Source organism: Mucor velutinosus (genome assembly GCF_035048745.1).
Source record: "Mucor velutinosus strain NIH1002 chromosome Unknown tig00001563, whole genome shotgun sequence".
Classification (NCBI taxonomy): domain Eukaryota; kingdom Fungi; phylum Mucoromycota; class Mucoromycetes; order Mucorales; family Mucoraceae; genus Mucor; species Mucor velutinosus.
In genome coordinates this window covers 3,820,954-3,845,915 of record NW_027041904.1, presented here as the reverse complement: position 1 = coordinate 3,845,915, position 24,962 = coordinate 3,820,954, and the positions used below count along the sequence as shown (strand labels likewise).

Sequence of the window (24,962 nt, the reverse complement as noted above, 5' to 3'; positions counted from 1 at the left end):
GCTCGCACGTCAGCTTCGCTCTGCACCGTTGTTACCAATGAAGAACCATTTGAAGTTATGGTGTGACGCCAACCCATCAATTTCAATGGATACGCTCAGGAAGTATATGAAGCTAATTGGCTTTCAATCATATAAGACTGCACACAAACCAGCATTGATACCTGAGCACAAGCTGAAAAGACTCTCCTGGTACTTGGACAAAGTCGGATGGGGGCCAGAACAGTGGAGAAAGGTTGTTTGGTCCGATGAGTCCAAATTCCTGGTTCTCGGTAATGATGGTGGCTCTAGGGTGATCTGAAAAGAAGATAAAAGGTACAGTGATTACCACATCATCAAAACCAAGAAGTTTGGAAGCGGCTCTGTGATGCTTTGGGGATGCTTTTGGGCTGGAGGCTACAGACCGTTAGTAGCACTTGATGGCCGAGTAAATCAGGACAGATACATCGAGTGTTTGGACAAGAGCTACTTGCCATGGATAGCTGATGTGACGAAGAATGAGGAAGGCAACTTCGTTCTTCAAGAAGATGGTGCTTCCTGTCATACAGGTAGAATTTCTACAAGTTGGAAGGAGGATCAGCCACTGGTCAACGGTTTTAGCTTCTGGCCGGCTCAAAGCCCCAATTTGAATCCAATCGAACATCTGTGGGCCATCATGGAGAAGCGAATTGAGAGCAAGAGGCGTCGCATTGATAATGCAGAACAATTGCTTGCGCGTATCCATGAGGAGTGGAATAACTTGGATCTTGATCTGGCGGAGAGATTAGTTGCAAGTATGCCATCTAGATGTCAAGCTGTAATAAATGCAAGAGGCGGAACAACACGCTACTAAAAGCATTGAATATAAATAAGATACTATTGTAAATATCATATATCCAAATTTCATGTACTCCTTACGATGTTTTATTAATGATGATTTGATGTCAAAGATCAATGAATTATTTGATGCCAAAAAAAAATTGAACTCAGTTACGGTGACTAATTCGTATCGAGTGTATATAGGCCGAAAGCTACTTGAATTGCCTCCTAATACCTAAAAGTATACTAATCACAGCCTGACTTGGATATATTTGAGTCGTTTTTTTTTTTCGCGTTAGAAGCCGTTTTAAACCACCAGATAAGCACCAAGCAATTGCTCTCATTCAGCACTTGCTTTCTGACGCATTTGCTCAACTTTCTTGGGATCGTCAAAAATCGACCAAAATCGACCAAAAAAGCATGAGGGATACCTCATGGTTTTCATCAAAAATCAGACGATCGTGTTTTTCACCTTGAAAATGAAGACTTTTGCTATGGTATATACTAGATCAAAATGTTCCTACCGATCCAAAGCAACCCCTAAAGCTTTGTTTGTGAAACCTTTATATACAAAATCTCGACATTTTGGCCATAATAAGGATTTCATATTTTTGAGGAATACTCAATAAGTTTGTTGAAAATACACCTTCTAATTAGCACCATTGAACGCGCCTTGAAAAGTAATCCAAGAATGTATTAGAAAGTATGGGATGTTTGTCGCAATTTATATAGTCGAATTTGGCAAAATAGATTAATTGAATCAATTTTAATCAGAATTCGACCAATTTTTTTTAAAAAAAAAATATCGAGCGCTATTTAAAATATTCAACCACCAGCCAATTTCAATGCCTTCTCCTCATCACTCAGACAATAAAAGCTCTTAATAGTACTAAAAAGGGGATTACTATTTGAAAAACACCATCACCTGGACTAAGCGTACTCCAATGCTTCTGATACATTTTTTTTTCTATTTGAGAAAATAAATCCAAACCTTCCTGAAACAAAAAAAAAAGTCTTTGGAGGTGGGTTATTTTTGTGGTATTTTCTTGAGAATCTAATAGCAACCGATTAACCGATACCCTCTGATATTGAAACGCTACAGTCTAGTTTTATTTGCTCTTGGCTGATCGTCCTACAATTGATATCATCATCTCATAAACACGATAATGCTAAAACTGTGTAGATCAAATTAGTGCGTATCATTTGCGTTAATGAAATAGCTTTCATGATACTAAAACTGGGGACTAGTGTGCAAATTCAGGTACGAGTTTATAATAAGATTTCTTGACAGAGAGCTAGAAAAGACGGATTTGATAGCATGAAAAGAATTAAGCTTATTGTCTAAAACATTTTGGCTCAACATAATGCCTTCGATGCAAGCTATGCTATGGCTTTAATGTGATCTTTACGAAAAGGCTCTTGAAACTCCTTTGAAACGACGAGGTTTAAGATTGCTCTAATAAATGACCGGGTCTACTGTTCCCCAAAGATCAAGAAAATGACAGCCCAAAACGAGAAGTAAACATTGTATCAGGTTTCACAATAGCGCGTGATACGGCCAAATTAGCTGGATACATCTACATGATACAACATATTAAGGGCCATGCGGTTGAGCTCGAAGATAATCCCAAATCCCATGTAGATTTCTTGGCTCCAAATGATTAAACGCAATCAAGTCAACCTTATTGGAGATTCTTAGTGCAAATTATTAACGGATAAATGAATGCGTTTGAAAAGAAAACCAAGATTGGATTACACAATAATAAAAAATTATCTTGGCTTCTTGATTTTAAAGTTTAAAGCTCTAAATTGAGTAATCTAGTAGAAAATTATATAATGCTTTCCATTATCAAGACAAAAGGTGGCTCTCGGTATGTTTTCAAAGTAATAAACATGCACAAACAAAGAGACATACTGTATCAATGAACCTAGTATGTAGGATACCTTTTCAATAGCAGACTTGAGAGAAGAATTCAGAGATTCCGTATCTACAGTGTGATTGAGGTGTTACACGATGTAATTGCAATGTATAGTTTGTGGCATACAATATAGTAGAAAATGAATAGAGACCACATGTCATGTAATTGAACATTTACACACGCATTGAAAGTCTATTTTATCTCGGTGCCATCTGTGCCAGTTTTTAAGGCTACAAGATAAAGTGTACATGTGGCATTTAAATGATACCGCGCCTACTACACATCATCTCATGCCCACTCGCAAGGATTTGGTGAAATGGAAGCTTCCGCTATGCGAAACAACTCACTCATAGTAAAATCAATCCCGGTTCCGGGTTAATTTTGCAATGTTTATATACAAAATGTCTATTAATACAACTTCAAAACAGTATAAACTTTTGAAAATGGATAATAGGAAATAAAAATTCCAGAAAAAAGTGAGTGTAACTAGATGAAGAAAGGTAGAATTACTTTCTGGTTCTTTTCGCCCTGGTAAATTGCGTCATTTTGAAGGTTAACAACAACAAAGTGTGTTGAATTGAGAAGCATAAGAAGGTTTTTTTTTATATATAATTTACAGATATTAAGAAGATGAGAAAGGGAAATATATCGTACTAGTAGATGGAGGGGGTGTCATGCTATATAGGGTGGAATGTATTGAGAATAATTAAGTGTATTAGAGAGTGATATTACTTGTGGTGCTTTGATGTTGATTTGTTGCTGGCGTTGCTGGATGGCGATAGGGAGGCAGGCTTTTTGTTTATGGTCTTCTTTTTTAGTGCCTTCTTGGCCATTGATGCTTCTAATTTGGCATCCATTTGGTCCAGCCAAGTATCATTCACGTACCAAAAGTTGCTCTCCATTAATTTTGTCTTTTTATCTTCGCCCACCTATAAAGTGTAAATGTGTTAGTGCCTGTATAAACCTAAAAAAATTAAGCTATTGCAAATTACCAAGTAGTTTGCATGAACCATAAATGGCTTGATACCATGCTTGTTTGGGAGGTCATGGTCATAGTAGACGAATCCGTTAGGGAAATGTAAAACATCCAGCAAGACAACCGAGGAAGTTCTCAGGTCCATATTGAGGTGATCCAAGGCGGCATTCATGGCACCTTGCTGAGTCTTTGCATCGTTTGAATCTTGAATCTGAATTGTCTCTGCTAACAAACGTTTCATTTCAACCGTTGGGCGCATCAAATAGAATCCACTGTTGATCTCTTGCTGATTGAAACCTTCCTGCTGGAATAATACATGTGTTTCTGGTCGGATTTGTAGGAGTGTATTGACGTATTCTACCAGACGGGGTCTGAGCCACACAATGTCAACATCTGTGAAAAATACAGCAACATCTAAATATAACAATTGCTGCACAACCAGCGTCTTGGAGTGTGTAATGATGCGATATTCTTTGCTAAAGTAGGTCTTGAAGTCAGCTTCCACTTGTTGATGGAACCAGACATCTGGTATCAGAGATGCTCGGTCGCTGTATCCAGCCAATGTGAGGTGGTCATACAGCTTTTGATCAAAGCAAAAGATCAAGAACTTTTCTTCGCCGGTTTTTTTCATACTCTCGATCCAGTTATAGACATGATTGCGCATACCGTAGTTTGCTGTAGCAACAATGAGCACTCGATCTTGAAGCATATTGTTGTTGATCTTGTCCATTAATTCTTTTGGTGGAGGAGGTAACAAGTCTGGAATCTCAATTTGCTGTTGCTGTTGCTCTTGCCCTTGCTCTTGCTCAATCATGGGCTCTTCGGATGCCTGTTCGCATTGGCAGTTTGTTTCTAGTGTGGGCAATATTGAGGGATCAAATGCTGTCATATTATTGTCGAAAAATGTCTGTTCATTGGACAAATAGCTCGCATCAGTAGACGATATAGTCGTTGAATGTAGATTGTAAATATGACCAAAGTAAGTTAGAGTGGAAATCAGCAGGATGACAGCTACAATGACAAGGCCCTTCCTATGATCTAAAGCGTATGCCATTTGTTGTTGCTATGAATATAAAAGGAATGAAGGTGAAAAGTGATAAAGAAGAAAAGAGATAGGGGAAACCTATTTATAAAAGGTGGTACCATCCTATTAAATACTAAAGAAAAATGGAAGCCGGACTTTTTCAAACAACGTTTTTTTAAGTTTCTACCTTCTCAAGATTTCAAAAAAAAAAACCAAGAGATTGCATTTTGGTGCTACAGAAAAGCAAACTGCTGGGAATGATACGGTATAAGATGCTTACCCTGACCAGTGCTGGAAGATAGTTGGGATTGTTTTTGGCTTAGACGCTTCCATCGAAGGATGATGATGAACCTCCAACACCAAAGGAGGGGCGGAAGATACTTCCTAATTTTCGTTGAAATCATTGACTCCACATTTCAGATTAGGTCATCATACCAAATGTTCGATAAGATGGCCTTGAATTGATTCTTTTTACAAAGCAGAAACATTGCGCATGTGCTTCATATCCTACCCAACATTGCACATTACTCAAAGTTCCTCTGCGCAATCAGGACTTTTGGAATGGATCCCTCACAATGCACCAGATCGACTCGAGTATCAAGGTTGAATCTACTTGCTGCTCTAGTCTATTTTAGAGCCCGGTTTGCCATTTTGTTTTCTGCTTGATCAGAATTTAACATTGTCTCCCGTCAACTCCAGATTGCGCCATCACATTAATGTTAGAAATGTAACGAGATCATAAGAGACCTCAGGGCAAATTACATAATATACAGTATGTGTTGGTATTCGATGAAGCTGACTAAAATCTCAACCTTTTAGCGCGTGCAATGTCCACTTCAATCTACTGCTGTCTGTGGTAAAAGATAAGCATCCTCAGGTAAATTTTGACATCCAGCATTTGGATGATGCGAAATGATCAATTTCTACTAATGACAAGAAAACAAAGAGAACGTACAATGAAAAGGGTTAGTTTGCCCTTTATCAAGTGCCTCATAATTGTGCCATTATGATGCTTACTATGCAGACAAATATTGGTTGACACTTGAACAATGGAATCCACTGGCGGCAGCACAGTAGTCACCTGCAAATTCATTGTGAGGCCTCCAATTTCACTGCATTACAAATAATTAAAAAAAAAAAAAAAAAAGAGCACTAAAAACGTAAACGCGTTGTAAATAATTTCGCTGCATTTCATTCATCTTAAGCTTTCTAATAACACTGCCAACAATACTATGGTTAAATCAAAAAGCTCTAGAAAGCCCAACAACAAAAAGAAGACAAACAACAATATGATTCATCCTCATATTGAATTGATTCAAGCTGAAATCTGCACACTTGCAGAAGAAATAGTAAGAGCTTTGCTACTCATGCCGCTGCTGCGACAACATTGGGCTGAAACTGACATTGACACTATATAGGAGCACATTGAAGCGATTCAAAAAGAGAGAGAACTGGATGCCGCAGAACAACTTCAAAAGGACATTGCCACTGCTTGCCTTCAAAAGTACCAAGCTACATTAGCCAAGCTGGTAGGTTGGTAGAGTGTGTTATATCAGTGTAAAACTCATTCCAAATGTGATAGAATGACCCACCCATGGTCAGCAAAGTACGTTCATACCAAGATGCCTACAATACCAAGAAGAACGAAGCACAGATTCTCTTTCTTTTACAATTTTTCTACATTGTACGATTAGGACAACTTGGATTGTTTGATGTCATTGAGATGGAAGCTTCCCCTAAAACCATGCTTAACGCCATTACAGATGTATGCGATCGACTCATTGGCGCATCTGTGTATTATGCTACAGAGCCATCATCTGCTATCAAAACACAAAAACGCAAGCAAGTAGCTGATATATTGAAGAAATTCGATACGAGCTCTGAAGACGTTATTTTCGAAAATATCTCTTTCAAAGATATCAAGGACTTGATTCAGCATATTTGGGATAATACAGTCAATGAAGCACGAGTTTTGGAGAACACTTTGATTGACGAATCTGCTGCAACAGAATGGGCTGTGATTCAGTTTGAGAATATGGTTCAAAATGGTGAGATCATACCTGAAGTTGGTTCTGAACACAATGATGGGGTGGAGCAGCAGCCTGCATCAGAGACAAAGGCGGAAGCCTCACAACAAGGGCCAGCGCATCAGGCATCAAATGAGCCTGTGGACCAGAAACCCTCCGCAGAAATTCAGTCTTCACCCACTGCCGATGAACTGAACGCAAAGGACAACAATGAAGCTTCTGCTGTTAGTGAATGGGACAAAAAGGACGTCAGTGAAACATCAGCGGCTAATGACTGGAGCAAGACACAAGTACTCGAAGCACCCGTCGTGGACGAATGGAGTAAGAACGGCAATGTTGGATCAGGTACCAGTGCCTGGGAGGAAAAGGAAAAGTCTGAGACACGAGCAGTCAGCAAAGAGTGGACAGAAACATCACATCATCGCAAATCCTCTAGATCGTCTGCCAAATCCAGCTGGAAGTCAAACAATAGATTTTCTACCGAGCCCAAAGAGCCTGCGGATTGGAATGTGAATGAAAGTCGAGGATGGAGTAATGTGGTTGATAATGCTGTCAAAGCTGACACTTGGGATAATGTTGGTAAGTGATCCTATGAGTTTATTACCGACAAGTGATAGATTAAGCATGTGTCTATAGAAACTAGCGCCACCAATGATGATGCTGACAATAATTGGGCATCCACACCAGATGAACAACAACAGCAAAAGCCTACTGAAACAGATGTACAGCAGCAACTCCAACCACACCAACAAGCCAGTACGCTCCCTCTTTCTCCCAGACTCATTGATACCAAAGAACAGCAGCAAGAATCTTATAACTCTGAAACAAATGACAACTGGAGAAGAAGAGGTATAGAGGACATAAACAATAGTAGAGGCAGAGGATCATCTTATCGAGGAGGTTATCGCGGCAGTAGCCGTGGTGGCAAATTCAGAGGCGGCGGATCGGGTGGAGGAAGAAGCAGAAGTGTCGGTGGTGGTTTTCGAGGTCGTGGAAGAGGTAGAGGCCGCGCTGCTGATTTTGATAGTGAGGGACACCATCACTCTGGTCCATCCCAATAAGCTTGATCCCCACTGCAATCTCACATTTTCACACTTGCACCAATACTAGCGCCCAAAATTACATGTATACTCTCTACAATTACCATATTTTGCTTTTATGATTCCATATATACATAAATCTTAATCCAATACTTTTGTATCTAATAAACATTTGATAAAAAAAACCAAAAGATGCCTTGTGGTTGTATCCGATCCAACAGCATCTGAAATAAGGCTTTATCTTTTGACATCAAAAAAAGGTGCGTGCCTTGTGCCTGAAAATGGGATTTTCTATAAATATTTGATTTGTAATGCCATTTTATATATTTGGGACCTTCTTCTCTCGCTTTTTTCTCATCATTAAAAACCATGGTGGTAACTGCTGCTTGCTGTATTATAGGCGATGAAATACTATCAGGCAAAACAAAAGACACAAACTCGCATTACCTAGGTAGTATGAAGCTGTTGCTGGTTTGAAGTATTGGTAGTAACTATAACTATTAGCGACTATGCTGTTTGGCTTGGGCATTGAGCTCAAAACCATCCAAGTGGTAGGCGATGAAACACACGACATTGTTAGATCCGTCAGAGATCTGTCGAGCCAATATGATATTGTATTTACCAGTGGCGGTATTGGACCTACACATGACGACATCACGTACGAGTCCATAGCAGCAGCATTCCGATTAGACATGAAGGTGGATCAAGAGACATACGATTATATACAAAAGCAACTGACAAAGCGAAATCCAAATACAGTCATGACTAAATTTCATGCAAGAATGGCTACATTTCCTCATCCTGCTACTCTTTTGCGAGAGCTACCCAACATCAAGGTCCCTATTGTTGTAGTGCATGACAATGTCTACATTTTACCAGGCATACCCAGCCTGTTTAAGCTATTGCTCAACTCGCTCAAACCAAAACTACAAGCCATGTCGCAGTCAACTGGCTTTCATAGACGGGAAATAGCAACAGCGTTGCCTGAGGTCAGCATTGCTAGCATTCTATCCGATCTGCATACGCAAGATGTTAAAATTGGAAGCTATCCAATGTGGAACAATGACAAGATCAAGGTCATTGTTACTGTATCAGGTCAAGATGAAAGCAAAGTCAACGCTACTGCAGACAAACTCACTGACGCTATCCATGGCTGGCCATATACATCGACACCAAAAAGCCATCTGTAGTGCACATTTATTTATCAGGGATCCAATAAACCACTCTGTTCTTTCCTTCAAAATCCAGGTAATCTGTCTGTATCTGCCCTCCATGTCCATGGGTATCTTTTTCTAGTATATATTGTATCTGTTGCTCTGTCGTGGTGACCAGCTCCCCATTTCGTAACTGTCGAGATCGGTTATCATGACTAAACACACAGCAGGGCACGACTGCAAATGCTTTGCCTGCTTTTAGTGCTGCATCGACAATGGGTATGGTCGCCTGATCCGAATGCAATCCAACGAATAATGACACAGTTTTGAGCAATTCAACATGGTCCTCCAAAAATTGATCATTGAGCATGGTGTGTTGGTAAGTGGGGGCTACATCGCACGGCCAATGCTGCAAAGCCAATTGCACTTCTTTGCTTTTCCAGTCTGGCTCATGACCTGCTTCGAAGCGCAACATCAATCGACGAAGGCGAGTAAACCAATAATTGGGGAGTTTACGAGTTTTGGGCTCTACTACAATAGTGGGAATACCAAATCCACGGCTCAGCACCATGGATATTTCTCCTTTTCCTCCTGCTACGTCTAGTACAGCACCGCCATTCTTTAACTGATCTGCAAATGTTCGTCTTATCCATTCGACAAATATTATCGCCCGTAAACCGTGTGGTTTTTTCGATGTATGAGGGTCCTCTGGATCATGCGTTGCCATTTTACGGTTCTTTTCTCTCTGTGTAAAGGTGAGCTTGGTTAGCGAAAACAGCTGTTGGTATTACTGTCATACTCACCTCCTCTAACCATTCCACTCGAATTTTCTCAAATACTTCGGCGGTGGGATGCTGAAATGGGCAATCATCTCCACGTTCGCACTTATTCTTGTTGATCCAATATTTGCAGGGCGTTGATTCATGTCTATTTGCTGATTTTATCTCTACTATGTCTCTACGGACAGAGGAGCCTCCTAATGCTCGATCCTGAATGAACGCAATACGGCTGGTATAAGGCACCACTACGTCGACTGGATGACTGCATTGCCACACAGTATGCGATCTACCTTCTTGCTCGCTCGGATCATTGGGTGGAAACACTTGCACCGTAATGATAGATCCTGGTCGACAAGCACGAAATGATTCTTGAAAATCAACAATATCTAAACTGCCGTCATCTGTTCGAAAGAAAACTTGAGATTTGGGTTCATTGTCGGGCTGAATGTCAATAAAGAAGAGTGTTTTGCATAATTTGCGTCGAAGGCGAACTTGTCCTGTGATTATCGTAGACTGTGAGCTCATGAGTATAATTAATGCAAAGAAAAGAAGACGAAAAAATCTTTGGCTGGAACCAAAGTAAACAAAACGAGATGGGACTTCATCCGAATTAATTCAGCATTGTTGCTGTGGAAAATAGCGACCTACTGAAAATTGATACACTGCTTATAACAATTTCCAATAATGTAGCACTAAAAGGTACATGAACATTCACTTAAGCACACTAGAGGAAAGATACGTTTTTTTTGTCCCGTATACCGGGTAAATAGATCACTCTTGATCACAGTTATATAGACACGTTTCACGTGTATACATAATACATATGTCGAAATGGCCATTGACCTAAATACAACAATGTTATACTTACTGTATATCTCATTCAGCTTTTACTTGGACTCACTAAAATTTAAATATGACAAACCTTGCTTGTGGCGAGAAAGCCTGTATATTTAAATGGTACAATGAAATGATGCTTGCTACCAAAATCGTCAAGATAAATAAAGGATCGAATGAGAAGAGCTATAAAACTATTCAACTGTTCACCAGTCTTCTTAAAGTAAAGAGTGTTTAAATGCTGCAGGACACCTTCAAGTATTTGATTTTTAAGATAAAAGAGCTTGCAATATTCGCCCCTGAGAAGCAAATTGCTACCTTGACTGCATTTCGAAAGAGGCTACTTGACAAAGTTTGTTGTGTTTTTATTGAGGGTGTTGCACGAAACAAGCCTGATTAGCAGAGCTACCAAGAACATGCCATACAGTAAATTGAGGGCGATGATTTAACAATGGTAGACGCCAACGAGAGTCAGTGCGCTTTGCACCGAAAACTCAAATTATCTGCCTAGCTCAATCGAGATCAAGCAGACAAGGAGTTAATCAGCAAGCTGCAAGAACGATTCCTCGACGTCGCAGACCACAGTAGCGTAGATACAGTACTTTCGTGACAAGACATGGACTTTTAAGGTATCTATAGGCTATTGAACTATGTTTGATAGATTCACTGATACTATCAATTAGATGCACAAACCGTAACCATCCAGCCCATGATATTCCATAAGGCGCAGTTTACAGATTGTGGAATCCTGATCTGTTTGAATGTCTCAATATGGTCCTTCAAATTTTAACATCAGTCCGTGCTGGTCAAGGTATCCCCCCTCCCCCATAATTTCGTCTCCATCGAGAAGAAATGATATAATTCAGCCTCAAAGGTCATCGCTCTTCGTCCAAAGGATACAACAATGGTAATTACAACGTGGATTTGATGTAATTATTATGTTACTAAGTTTTTACAATCAATTTTTTTATTACAACTCCATAAAATTTTGTATAATTTTGAAAGAAAAGTGTATAATCACACCTGTAATATTCTTCAGAATGGACACTCTTCATGTCCCAATGAAAACAATTCAGTAAAAAACATTTGAGTTTGTGAACAATACCTAGATATCACAATTGCATAGCATTTTAGAAGAGGATAAACAACTTACAATAACTAATATCACACCTTCAATTTTAAATGTTGCGTTACAACTGCTCTGATTGTTATAATAGCTTATCCAAGCCTGGCTAGGGTTACTTAGATTGATTCTTATTGTAGTCGGTGCCTTTGAATTTATTTCCTCTCTAATCAAACGTCAACAACATTCGCCAGACGTCGCAGTAGCAGCACCTATCGCATTCTATCATCTCTAACGCTGTAAGCTAAATTCAAATGTGTAATTAAAGACTCTTCTTTTGGTACTGAAATATTGGATCTTTTCGTTTTACATACAGTTAATACACATTGATTTCTATTGACAGTAATCTACTATTGCTTTACGTCTTACTTTGTAAAACCATTAAAACTTAAGTGCTATGCAATAGGTTGTGGAACATGTCAGTATTGACCAGATTATCATTTCCAATGCTGTGGCATCCGAGTTCTTTGTGGTTAGCTTCCTTGAAGAGATGAAGTGTTAGGCGCGGATTCAGTAACAATTTCAGACGGTATCCTGCTTGACTGAGGCATGTTTGACTTGGGATTACTGAAAACGATGTTGATGAGTAATATGGAAAATAGTAGAAGTGATTAATTTCCAAAGCGCCGTACCGCTAGATTTTACTAAGTGAACGAGAGCTTCGAGCGTAGTAGGTTTTGTTTCTTTTTCAATTCTCTATAGGACGGTATGGTTATTATAGATTGATCTTAGGAGTCTTAAATATCCCCTGCTTGTAGCTCTTAAAGTATAGATTTTGAGCAAATTCATAAAGAGAACGCACATTTAGCACCCAAAACCCTCACAAGACGTTAGAACTACTGATTGGCATTTATCTTGTGTGAATCCAATGAGTATTTGTCGAGATATGTTCAAAAAAGGGTATCATGCAAAATCATCGATTTTTTTTCAAAATCTGCCTGTGGTAGCAAGGAAAATATTTGGTGACCTTTTTTTGATCAGGAAAATATTGTCAATATTTCATGATAGAGTTATGCCAGAGCTTCAGGCAATAGCTCATTCGATAGGAAACTTTTTGGTCTACAACGTTTAGTAATGCTCAACAAAATGTTCTGATGACAGGTACTGATTAATCTTTCGAAAACAGTGAAAAAGTTGCAAAATTTAACTTATCAGATATCAGCTGAACAATGTACAGCAAACACTTGATATAAACACCATTGTATTCTCCTTTGAATTCTCTACAAGTTTTATATAAGTTTGAAGGGGTGGTTATTATCAAGAAACGCGTAATTTTAAAGTCGATAGATTTTGTAATCCCATGGATCATCATACAGAATATTAGATATTGAATCTCCGTTGACCTTCCGCATGTGTACACCACACAAGTCTGCATTTGACCAAGCATTTTAAAAATCGGAGCGTAAGAAAAGGGCCATATTAACTTGCTAGTTTCAATTTACCAATAGATACTTGACATGATGAAGAATCATGCTTTTAAGACTAGACAGTTGTAGCTTGCTTTGTTCGATTATAATAAGTCTTCCAATTTAAAGTATGTATATTCCCCCACTTAAAAATAGCATCTTCAATGTCGATTGCCGTATAAAGCAGGCGTTTTCCTGCATCTCGTGTACTGCTGTAGTGTCTATTATTATATGATTTCCCCTACAAAATGCAGTGAAATCAGGTATAATAGTGTAATGAAATAGCCACCCAAACGCAACTTGATTGAAAACCAAAATTCATCAAATAGCACTCATTCAAATTCATGCTCTTTGGATCTATTAATAAAATCGCTCAAATGTACACCAACAACCATTTAAACATACTAGAGTAAAGATACACGCTTATATCGCACATCGTGTGAATGAATCACTCCTGATCACAGTGTATTCAATCACAACCATGATGGTCGTAATAAGTGATGGTATCTTTATCCAAAAAGAATCAAATCAATAACAAGCATATTCAAATATGACAACTATGCCCTGCTGCCATAGTTGCACAATATCCCAGATAAAGGATTCCATACTTCAATAACAAACATCACACTTTAAACCATCAAGGTTACATTAAATTATGCTATGACGATAGCTCACCCAAGCCCATCAAGGTTACTCAAGTCGAACCTTATGGCCAGTGCTCTTGCATTGATTACCACTTTAAATCAAACATCAACAACATTTGCCAGATATCACAATAGCAGCACCTATTGCTCTCTACCATCACTAATCCTACAAGCTAGTTGCAAATGTATAAATACTCTTGTATTTTACTATTACTTTTTTTTTGTGAAATCTATTCAAACCTGATTTCACTGCAAGCTTGTTGCTTCAGATGTGCACTTCATGATCCACGCTATAAGACACATGCTTATATCTGTGATACTAGCTACAAATACTTTATGTACTACAGACTTGTACTATATATGAGGCATGCTATAGACATGCATACGATATGCTATAATAGACATGCCATATATCCAGATACATGCTAAAGATGTATGCTTAGCGATATACACTCAGATATGTACTATTGATATAGACTAAGGAGACTGTACCTATCGGATACATACTACTACTAGATCGATATTAATTATCCTTATAGAAAGGATAATAGATCAGGGTACTTCGGATGAGGGTCTAATTATTCATCCAGATAGAGCTAAATCATGATTAGCTTGCTGGAGTTGTCTTTTAGCATGATTAGACATTAGTTGATCTGAGTTGACTTATTTTTTAATCGAATTAATAGAACTTTTATCCATTGTTATAGTATATAAGAAGAATCATCTACCTGGCCAGTAGAGAGACTTCAGCTTATTCTACACTTGTCAGTTCGATAATAAAACCTATCTTTATCAAGTTGACTTTATTATTTTTTTTATTCTGTTTTCCGTGAATTTAGACTTCTAAAAACCTCAGGTTCCACAGCAACCTTGACAGTTTAAAGTGTAATGTTTGTTACTGAAGTGTGGAGCCCTTTATCTGGGATATTGTGCAACTATGGCAGCAGGGCATAGTTGTCATATTTGAATATGCTTGTTATTGATTTGGTTTTATTTGGACAAAGATAACATCTCTTATTACGACCATCATGGGTGTGATTGAATACACTATGATCAAGAGTGATTCATTCACACGATATGCGAGATAATCGTACATTTTTACTTTAGTATGTTTAAATGGTTGTTAATATACATTTAATCGCTTTATTAATAGATTCAAATAGCATGAATTTGAACGAGTGCCATTTGATGAATTTTGGTTCTCAAGCAAATCGCGTTTGGGTGGCTATTTTATTAAACAGAATACAACCAAAAAAACCATTACTTTTATGAAATTATTTAATAGGTGATAATTTCAATAATTGCACCTTATATTAGTCTTGAACAAAGGATTATTTAAATTGTTTCTATTTAATTACGTTTTTATTATTACAAAAGACAAAATTATGTTAAATGGCAGATTGTTGTGCCAGAAGGGCTACAACTGTCTATAAAGATTAAGGTATTCTTGATGGGTAGATATGTCTGTGTTGTGCAACAACATGGACAAGCTATGATAAGTGAAGTGCATCTCAGCTATCTAAATACTGAGGTTCACCAGATGTGATAAGCGTTGTACAAGATAAATTGCTACTTTGGCATTCAGAATTTAGTATAAATAGAATAACTCTTGTCTTCATCAATAAATCTTTAGTTTTTGTGTCTGATCTTATTCAAATAAGTCTTTTCTTGTTTTTATAATATTGAACATTTTTTATAAGCTACAAATAATAATCCTTTTATTCTTTGTGCTTAACATTTTTTAAGATCGTGTAAATCAGAATCTTCCAGATTTTAACCTACCTATCTAATTTAAACCGAAAATATGACTATGAATGATTTTACTGTGTCTCCTGCAGAACAGAACAAGAGTTCAGATGTTCAAGCTGTTGGAAGCGAGCTTTCGTACGGAGGAGCTGTAGAGCGACTTCGTCAGGAGGTTCATGGGTTGATCGCTGAAGTTGCGAACAGTGGGGACAAGTCGGACGAAGAGGTCGACGCTTTGAAGGCTGCCCTGTCAAAGAAGTGCTCTAACTTGGAGGCTATAGAGAAAGCTCTCTCTATGGTCACACCTAACCAGAGTCCTTCCCAAGTAACAGTGGTTAGTCAAGGTGCGGCTAATAGTTCAACTGTACCTGATGATCTTCCTTTGTTCCAATGGTTTGGACGTGTCAAAGATGAAAAAAAAGAAGTTTTTGCCAACATTGAGGAGTGTTGTCGCCGGTTTTCCGATAAGTTGAGCAGTTGCACGCTTGATCTTGATGAACACTGGTATCGTTTGCTTCCTCCTTGTCTTCCCGGCGATCTTCGCAATTGGCTTGATGAGTTTGTGAAAGCATCTGGCTCCACTGTGTCTTGGGCTACCTTGAAGGGAGCTATCATCGGTCGTTTCGGTACACCAAAAGAACAGCTCAGATTCGAAAGAATTAGGGAGTTTCTTCGTTGTACTAAAGGAAACGAAGAATCCGTTGATGGTTTCGTAGAGCGGTTTAAGACGTTGAGAAATAGAGCTGACATCAGTGATAAGGGTGTCGTAGCGATGGTGTTTTTTGACGCTTTCCCCAAGGTTACCGCTAGGTTGCTAATGGTTGCTATGAGTCAGGCACCAGAATCGTCATTTTATGACATTGATTATGTGTCCTCTCTCGTGCGCAAGATGGATATGATGGCTATTGAGACGGGTCAAGAATCTTTGGGCTCTGTTTTTGATGGAAGAAAACGCGCTGCTGACATACCTGTTTCGAACGAAGCAAAGAAGTCTCGGTACGCACCTTCTTCTAGTGGAAACGCTCTGCAAAGTAGCTCTTCGTCGAGATCCAATGGTCCCTCGTCCAACTCTCCACGTTCTGGTGCTAATCGTTTTGGCAAAACATTTGCTGAACATGTTGCTGAAGGGACTTGCTCCAAATGTAACGGTCCTCGACCAAAGGGGCAGATGCATCACTGCAACACTGCTATTCGTACTGGTGGTGGTAACACCCATCAGGGCAATGGTGGTAAAAAAGTTTTGCGTGCCATGACTAAGAAACGTGGTGGCAAACATTCGATGGATGCTGCAATCCAAGCTGCTTTTCTCTCTGCTCGTGTTGATCGTGCGTTAGCTGAGAAAGGTGCTTCTTCCCCTGCTGTCTCCTCTGCTGAACAATCGGTGGATGATGTTGTCCTTGCTCCTTCTTCTGGTGATAGTGACAATGTTGATGTTGACCAAGATGCTGTGATGAGTGAAGCTCATGGTATCTTTGAGGATACTGACCTGGTGAATCGTGCCCAGTCTATTCTTCTTGAAAAAGAGATGAGTAGCATGTCTGTGGACGACGATACGCTACAAAATATATTTGCTCAGCAATGTAAGTTCGATGCTAGATTTAGTGCTCCACCTACTATGACCACCAATGCTATTTGTGTTCCTATTGTGGTTCAAAATGTCATTTGTTTTGGCTTAGTGGATACGGGTGCTACGTTTTCGTGCGTCACTGACAAGTTCTTTCAATTCTTAGGAGGAACCTCTCTTGCTGGATTTGAGGCTAATGATGATGATGAGAGCTTTGTTCAAATGGCTCATGAAGTAACGACTGTGCCTAGAATAGGTGCGGTACGTTTGCACATTAGCTACAATAAATCAAATAAAAACCATTTGTTTGAAGTATTTCCATTCTATTCTGAGGAAAACGTACCTGTATTGCTTGGTATGGATATTTTGTCCAAGCTTGGCATTGGTCTTACGGGCTTGGTGAGTCAGCATGGCTTTCAATCAGGTCCTCGTGTACCAGATCCTATTGATGATGGTATTACTCCAAGCGCACATCCTTTTGGTAGTGAGGAAGAGAGACAACCGTTTCTACTTGCACTAAAGGGGTTATTAGAAGAGAATTCGCGCATTGATATGAAGAATACTCAGTGTAATCTGCCGGATTCGATTATTAAGCTTGATACTAAACCAGGTGCTGTCGCTTGGCGAGCTCAATATCCTTTGCCTGAAGCTTATCGTGATGCTGTTGCCAAACAAATTCAGATATGGCTTGATGAGGGTGTTGTTGAAAGATCTGCTAGTCATACACGTTTCAATCATCCGTTGTTGGTTGTAAAGAAAAAGGACGCTGATGGTAATTACACAATGTCTAAGCCTAGAGTGGTGTGTGACGTTCGTAAGTTGAATGCTATCTTGGAAGTGGATGACAAACAACAGTTACCTTTGATCTCTCATATCCATCAGAGCATTGGTACGAAAATGATTCATACTTGTCTCGATATCCATGCTTGCTTTACTAGCTTTGGTTTGGATCCAGAGCAAGCTCATAAAGTTTCATTTACTTGTCCCTTCACGAATATCCAATACACCCATAAAAAGGCTGCTTATGGAATTCGCCATGTCGGATCGGTGGTTGTACGCACATTGCAAACACTGCTCTCTGATTTGAATACAAGCTCTAGTTCTACTTCGTTTCCTACTGATGGTGATCACTCGGTTTCCTGCTATGTAGATGACATCTTATGCAGTAGTAATGGGAGCCTACAAGATCACTATGCGTTGGTTGCTGAGGTAATTCGTCGTTTAACTGATGCTAATTTGGTGCTCAATCCTGAGAAAGTCGTCTTCGCTCAGCGTAGTATTTATCTCTTGGGATGGAGTGTTATTAATGGTAAATTACTGCCTGACGGTAGAAAACTTACCAACATTGCAGATTGGCCGGCTATTACCACTGGTCGTCAATTGGCATCTTTCTTGGGTTTAATGTCGTACTTTCGTGCTGCCATTCCATGTTATTCTCGTCTGACTCGAGATCTTGATAGCTTGAAACAGTACAAAGATCTAACAGATGTTTGGAATGAGTCTCATACAAAAGCGATTGCCGACTTGAAGGATGCACTTACGATGGCACTTGTGCTGTCACCTCCTGATTTTTCGATTCGATTTCACTTGGCTACTGATGCTAGTTTAACTGCTCTTGGCGCGGTTTTATATCAAGTGGTCAACGATGAAATTCGATATGTAGGTCTCGTATCTCGTAAATTGTCTGTTTCTGAGCGTAACTACAGTACTACGAAAAGGGAATTGCTAGGGATTTGCTATGCCTTGGTTAAGTTTCATCGTTTTCTGTATATGCGAGAGTTTACCTTACATACGGACCATAAGAGTCTGATCTACTTGAATACACAGGAAGTCCCCAATGCACTCATGCTTGGATGGTGGGAGGCCATTTTTTCTTATACTTTCGATATTGTGCATTTGCCCGGTGTCCTTAACGTAATTCCTGATGCTTTATCTCGACTTTACGAAGATTCGGATGCTGATGCTTCAGCACGACATCTTCTGGGGGGCAGGTACTATGCTGATGGTGGTGAAAGTGTAAAAAGAAAGAAAAAGGGTTCCAAAAACAAACTCAAGGTTGTCACACCTTCGCCTCCAATGAAACGTACTTTGGTCAAGACAACTAAGGCGTTACGATCTAATTCTTTTAGCAACCATGCACGCACTGCGGTAAACGCTACTCTTATCAAAGATGGCACCACCACAGCTGTCTCGCAAAAGCAAAAGGAATTCATATTGCGTACGCCTAGGTTTGCTGACTATATCACTCCTCCTGCTAATGAAAGAGACAATATGATCATTGCTCAGCATCTGGTTGGACATTTTGGGATCAAACATGTTGAAACTGCAATTCATCATGAAGGGTTTCACTGGGTGAACATTCGGAAAGACATAGAAAGAATATTAGCTGATTGTGACGAGTGTAACAGGTACAATATCGCTAGAGAGGGATATCATCCTTTCCGTAGTGTCAATGCAGCCCAACCTTTGGATCATTGGTGCATGGATCTCGGTGATATGGGTGTTACTAGCTCTTTTGGCAGCAACTTTCTATTTGTCCTTACTGATTACTTTACGAGATTTACTGTGATAAGATGCATTCCAGACAAGAAGGCTACGACAATTGCCAGGGAAATGCTTCAAGTTTTCTCACTTTTTGGATGGCCAATCAAGTTGACTTCAGACAGAGGCCTGGAATGGATAAATGAGGTGGTCCGTGCTATGATGGACATCAGTGGGATAGACCATCGCCTGTCATTAGGGTACAATCCATTGGGTAACTCGGTTTCTGAGTCATTTATCAAAATATGTAAGTTAACGACTATCAAGTTGTTAAAAGGTAAGAGGGATCAATGGGAGCACTTCATTCCGTGGGTGAATTACTGCATCAATGTCAAGTATGCTCGGCTACATAAATCTCGTCCGTATACACTTTTGTTTAATCGTCAACCAAATGGTCTGGCTGATTACTCAAAGGTGGACTATTCCAAACGTTTGGAGAAAGCTGATAACAGACTCATTGACAAACGATACCGTTTTGTACAAGATGTTCTTATCCCGGCTATTTCTAAGCGTATTGTGGATACACAAAATGCTGATCATGCTAACTTTGCGAAGAAACATAAGGTCATTGCCGAACCCTATCCTATTGGTAGTAAAGTTATGATTAAAAATGTTCATCGTCAAAATAAGTTAGATGAACGGTATGAAGGACCTTATTTGATTCATAGTATAACCGATAAAGGTTCCTATGTGCTGGCTGACAAGACGGGTGCACTCCTTAGTCGAGATGTGCCTACCCATCATATCAAGTACCAAGTCGCTGCGAATCCTCAGCCAATCACAATTGATGAATTCTCTGCAGAGCATTACGAAATTCAAGCTGTGATTGATCATAGAGGATCTCCTGGTAACTACGAGTATAAGGTAAAATGGAAAGGGTTCGATGATCCTAGTGAAGATACTTGGGAGCCTGTGAAAAACTTTGATTCGGCCAAACACATTGAGCTGTATTGGGCTCGAAGAGAAGGTGCAAAGGCTGCTGGTAAACGTAGGTTAGCTCCTCAAACAGTTAACTGGCGAACTACTACTACTCGCGAAATTGGTCAGAGCGGTAGATCAAACAGGTCTTAAATGGCTACTAGCATGATGGGATCAAGTCTTTTCCTTACATTTTTGTCCTATGAAAGGTTTTTACACAAGGTTTTTACTGACTGATCTCGGATGCAGTGTCATTTGGTAATTATTTATTGGAAAGTGCTTTATGTGCTATATTGTCATGATGTTTTGTAATCTGGGATTACGAAATGTCCACAAGAAGTACCTGAATCTGGGGGGGGCAATGTTGTGCCAGAAGGGCTACAACTGTCTATAAAGATTAAGGTATTCTTGATGGGTAGATATGTCTGTGTTGTGCAACAACATGGACAAGCTATGATAAGTGAAGTGCATCTCAGCTATCTAAATACTGAGGTTCACCAGATGTGATAAGCGTTGTACAAGATAAATTGCTACTTTGGCATTCAGAATTTAGTATAAATAGAATAACCCTTGTCTTCATCAATAAATCTTTAGTTTTTGTGTCTGATCTTATTCAAATAAGTCTTTTCTTGTTTTTATAATATTGAACATTTTTTATAAGCTACAAATAATAATCCTTTTATTCTTTGTGCTTAACACAGATCAACAAAACACCAACTAGTTGTAGATCGTTTCTCTTTCAACCCCAGAGCCAATCAAATCGCTTAAAAACTCCGCTGACCTAAAAAAATTTTTGCGAGGGTTTCCCCCTGTTTTGATGTGAGGCAAAATTTTAAGCTCCGCTATATAGAGCAATATAGCTGTTACTATCATCAAATTTCCCTCAGGTGCTAGAGCATGCCTTACTTACACCACCTAGCTTTAGATTCTGGCGTTAAGACTCTCAATCATCACTAAAGTAAGTAGTGATAACCAAGTGGAGGCAGCCTATCCATCTCCTAGTCTCGGATAAAGTCTTGTTGTGCTTCAGCGATAGGCACATCCACCACAACGTAAAAAAGAGGTATGCTTCAAAGAAACATAATAAAAGAAAAAAGGAAAAAGAAGAAAAGAACATGCTACTATAGGGGTATAGCAGTATGTAGGTAAAAAAGGGATACTCACACGCAATGAGTCAAAGAAAAGCATAGCAAACACAACATCAAAGAATGTTCAGAACAGCTTGCTGTTGTTGCAACAAAAATGCATACATGAGCAATATGCAAGATAATAGTCGGATGTAAAGCAACACAAATACGCACAATTGCAGAAGCAACAGTAGTATTATAAGTGTGCAATACAACATAATGACTAATGTTGTTTCATGTGAAGCGACAGAGGCAACACAAACAACAATTCACGGCCATATAACATAGTAGTATTACAAAGGAAATACAGATATATAGCAGCACATCATGCTTGTTGTTCGTACATACGAAGCAACAACATTGCAAGCATCCGTTGAGCTGATCATATCACAGCCAACAAAAGAAAAAGAACGCGCAACAAAGAAAACCTCATGAATGCATTATCATGAGAAAGAAAGCAATAATAAAAGCGTCCAGAGAAGCTTTGTATTATTGCGACCGTAAGAAAAAAAGTTACTTACCACTTACCACAGCCACCAATAGACCAAAGAATAGGCAATCACCAGAGATAGACCAGAGAACAAGCATACAACAAAGACAGCAGACCAAGAAAGACCAGGCTAACAGCAGAAACACCAGCAGCAGCACCATCAGCAACACCATCAAAAACACCAGTAGTGTAAAAAAAACCGAAGAACGAGTGACACCAGAGACCAGACAAAGATTAACAAAGCAGCCGCCAGAGATAGAGACCAAGAAGCAGCTACCAGACGTAATAAACCAAAGAAGCAAACAGCAGAGATAGCAAAGAAGTAATGACAGCAGCACCCGCGTCAAACAGGCAAAAAAAACTATCGATACCTAATAAACAAATTCGATTATTGCTTGTTGTACATTTTTCTGTGCTCGTTATCGAATAGTACGTATTATATTCCAGTTCAAAGAAGCAGTATCAAGTACTTCTAACAGTGCAAGGCCGTGTTATGAGATGATAGAGTGTTATTTTCAATCAAAAAGGTTCCAAAACCAATATGGTTTGATACTAAACGCGCTTTGCAAAAAGGAAAAAAAAAAACGGTGGTATGGAAAAATGAGAGGGCGTCCTATCCGACGTCACGGCCAGTAGTTTTTGTCTCAGTCTTCTGCCGTGGCTGCCGTAGTAACTGCTGCACTTTAATTTGAAATTGAGCAGTGGGTATTTTTGTGTTCAAATTTGACTTGATCTTACATCCTTTAAACGTTTTTGCTAAATTTGACTATGAAAATTGTCGCTGTTATACTTTACTTTCTAATGCATCTATAAAAAGTTAATGAAGGCGCATCGAATGATGCTGGTTACATTCAGCTTTCAGACGGAAAATAATGAGCAGTTTGCAAAAATATGAAAACAGGGGTTTTGCCAATATGTCAAAATTTAGCTTAAGAAAGTCTCAAAAAAGTAGTTTCCAGTGTTGCATTGCATCTTCACGATCAATTTAGTCTGATATGTATCATAGTAAAAGTCTCCATTTTTGGGGTGAAAAACGCCATTGTTTGATTTTCAAGAATTTTCCCTTGCTAATACTCATGTAAAAACGACGATTTTTATGAATTTGCAATAGCCTAGAGAATTTCGAGATAAAGCATCAGTAAGTAAAGCGTGGACAAGGAGGGACGTTTAGCCATATTCCAAGTGTCCACAACGCTTTGTAGCATGAGTTATTCGTGCTTCAAAATGGCTAATGTTGGAGAGAATTTTGCCTAAAAATAAGGCGTAGTATGTTGTGCTGCCAAAGAAGTGAGTAAATTGCAGTTCTGTTTAGTGCCCCCCCTGGTGTTCTGCACTGTACGGAATTCTATACCTAAGCGACTGACGCTTTTATTCTAATTCTGAGGCTCAGGTCTTTCTTTTTGAAATGTGCGAATACCTTAACTTTAAACTTGAGCGTCAAGATACTTTGCAAATTCGAATCTCACGACTTTCTCGAATTAATCAAAATGCTTGTCAGTTTATCGTGACACCTTTGATAGTCATTTACAACATAGATACTACTGCATATCTTGCCATAGTAAAGCTAGAATTAAAGTCTATTCACAACGTTGGACAGTTATAATCAAGGAGAAATGAGCGATACTAGACAGGCCAAGTCGGTGTCAGCACGATAGCGATTAAGAGAATCAAACAACGAACCCCTGCTGTTGTGCCAGAAGGACTACAAGTGTCTATAAAAATTAAGGTATTCTTGATGAGTGGATATAATATCTGTGTTGTGCAACAACATGGACAAGCTATGATGATTGAAGTGCATCTCAGCTATCTAAATGCTGAGGTTCATCAGATATGATAAGCGTTGTACAAGAAAAATTGCTACTTTGGCATTCAGAACATAGTATAAATAGAATAACTCTTGTCTTCAATAAATAATCTTTAGTTTTTGTCTGATCTTGTTCAAATAAGTCTTTCGTTGTTTTTGTAATATCGAACATTTTTTGTAAGTTACAAATTATAGTCCTTTTACTCTTTGTGCTTAACATTAACAAAGGAATGTATATCTAAGTTTTGACTACAGCGTTTGTTATGTCAAAATACAATGTAAAATTGAATCTGCCAAAGAATTACACTTCTATTGAGAATGCATCCCAAGGATGCATTTATATACTTTTCATTATGCTAGGGTTTACAACAAGATGATGAACTATAATACAAATAGGTTTACTATCTACCCAACAATTGATTTGTAAATCATGATTAGCATGATTTACCCAAAGGACCTAAGAATAGCCTAAAACCTTTAGTGTGAGACCTTGCTATGACATTTGATATAACAGCGTTTCCCAACACCTAATCCATTAATCTAATACCTTTAATCACTTGCAATAACAACAGTTTCCAATACTGGCTTTTATAAATATTACGTCTTTGATCAGAATTGTCTACTCTCGGTGTCATCTGTATTTGATGTACAATACACCATTTGATCTGGTACATAACAACTCCACTATATTGTTTTCTTTGAAAGATTTTGCTCAAGAAACATTTTATTGTCAGAGCTCTAGCATCAATGATATTTCAAAACCTGATTTTAGATAGGTCAAGCTTCAAAACCGAAATACTTTTGAACGTCCGGAGTCTTGTTGAATGTCAGGTAAAAGATAGAAGATACCTGTTGGAAACCAATGATGTACATCCCGCCCATGCTTAGCAGGACATTTGGTACTGGGAGAACCGAAAGCAGATTCTTTTTCAGAAGTTGCTGCAATACCGTTGTTCTACAACATATCAAAGTTTGATGAGATTCTATTTTTTGTCTATGAGGACCTGGATGTACAAAATATTTTTTGATTTTGAGATTTTCAACTTTTGGA

The 24,962-nt window shown here is 38.9% G+C and overlaps 5 protein-coding genes across 5 annotated transcripts; 3 read left to right on the top strand and 2 right to left on the bottom strand.

Annotated features, from left to right (window-relative positions):
* Positions 1–3,442: 3,442 nt before the first annotated feature.
* On the bottom strand, positions 3,443–4,744 carry ATC70_009898 (uncharacterized protein; the record flags this gene model as incomplete). The annotated part of the gene is made up of 2 exons (XM_064829125.1): positions 3,443–3,643; positions 3,707–4,744. 2 exons carry the CDS (start codon positions 4,742–4,744, stop codon positions 3,443–3,445), a joined length of 1,239 nt encoding a protein of 412 aa, XP_064686327.1.
* A 1,202-nt stretch (positions 4,745–5,946) lies between these two features.
* ATC70_009897 (uncharacterized protein) lies at positions 5,947–7,802 on the top strand (the record flags this gene model as incomplete). Its single annotated transcript, XM_064829124.1, has 4 exons — positions 5,947–6,063; positions 6,133–6,243; positions 6,297–7,320; positions 7,378–7,802. The coding sequence occupies 4 exons, from the start codon at positions 5,947–5,949 to the stop codon at positions 7,800–7,802; spliced, it is 1,677 nt and encodes a 558-aa protein (XP_064686326.1).
* A 348-nt stretch (positions 7,803–8,150) lies between these two features.
* ATC70_009896 (uncharacterized protein) lies at positions 8,151–8,971 on the top strand (the record flags this gene model as incomplete). The annotated part of the gene is made up of 2 exons (XM_064829123.1): positions 8,151–8,232; positions 8,286–8,971. The coding sequence occupies 2 exons, from the start codon at positions 8,151–8,153 to the stop codon at positions 8,969–8,971; spliced, it is 768 nt and encodes a 255-aa protein (XP_064686325.1).
* Positions 8,972–8,978: 7 nt separating this feature from the next.
* Positions 8,979–10,239, bottom strand: taf6 (histone H4-like TAF Taf6, SAGA complex subunit; the record flags this gene model as incomplete). The annotated part of the gene is made up of 2 exons (XM_064829122.1): positions 8,979–9,680; positions 9,739–10,239. The coding sequence occupies 2 exons, from the start codon at positions 10,237–10,239 to the stop codon at positions 8,979–8,981; spliced, it is 1,203 nt and encodes a 400-aa protein (XP_064686324.1).
* Positions 10,240–15,525: 5,286 nt separating this feature from the next.
* Positions 15,526–20,643, top strand: GWT1 (Glucosaminyl phosphatidylinositol (GlcN-PI) nositol acylation protein; the record flags this gene model as incomplete). Its single annotated transcript, XM_064829121.1, has 1 exon — positions 15,526–20,643. One exon carries the CDS (start codon positions 15,526–15,528, stop codon positions 20,641–20,643), a length of 5,118 nt encoding a protein of 1,705 aa, XP_064686323.1.
* Positions 20,644–24,962: the final 4,319 nt, after the last annotated feature.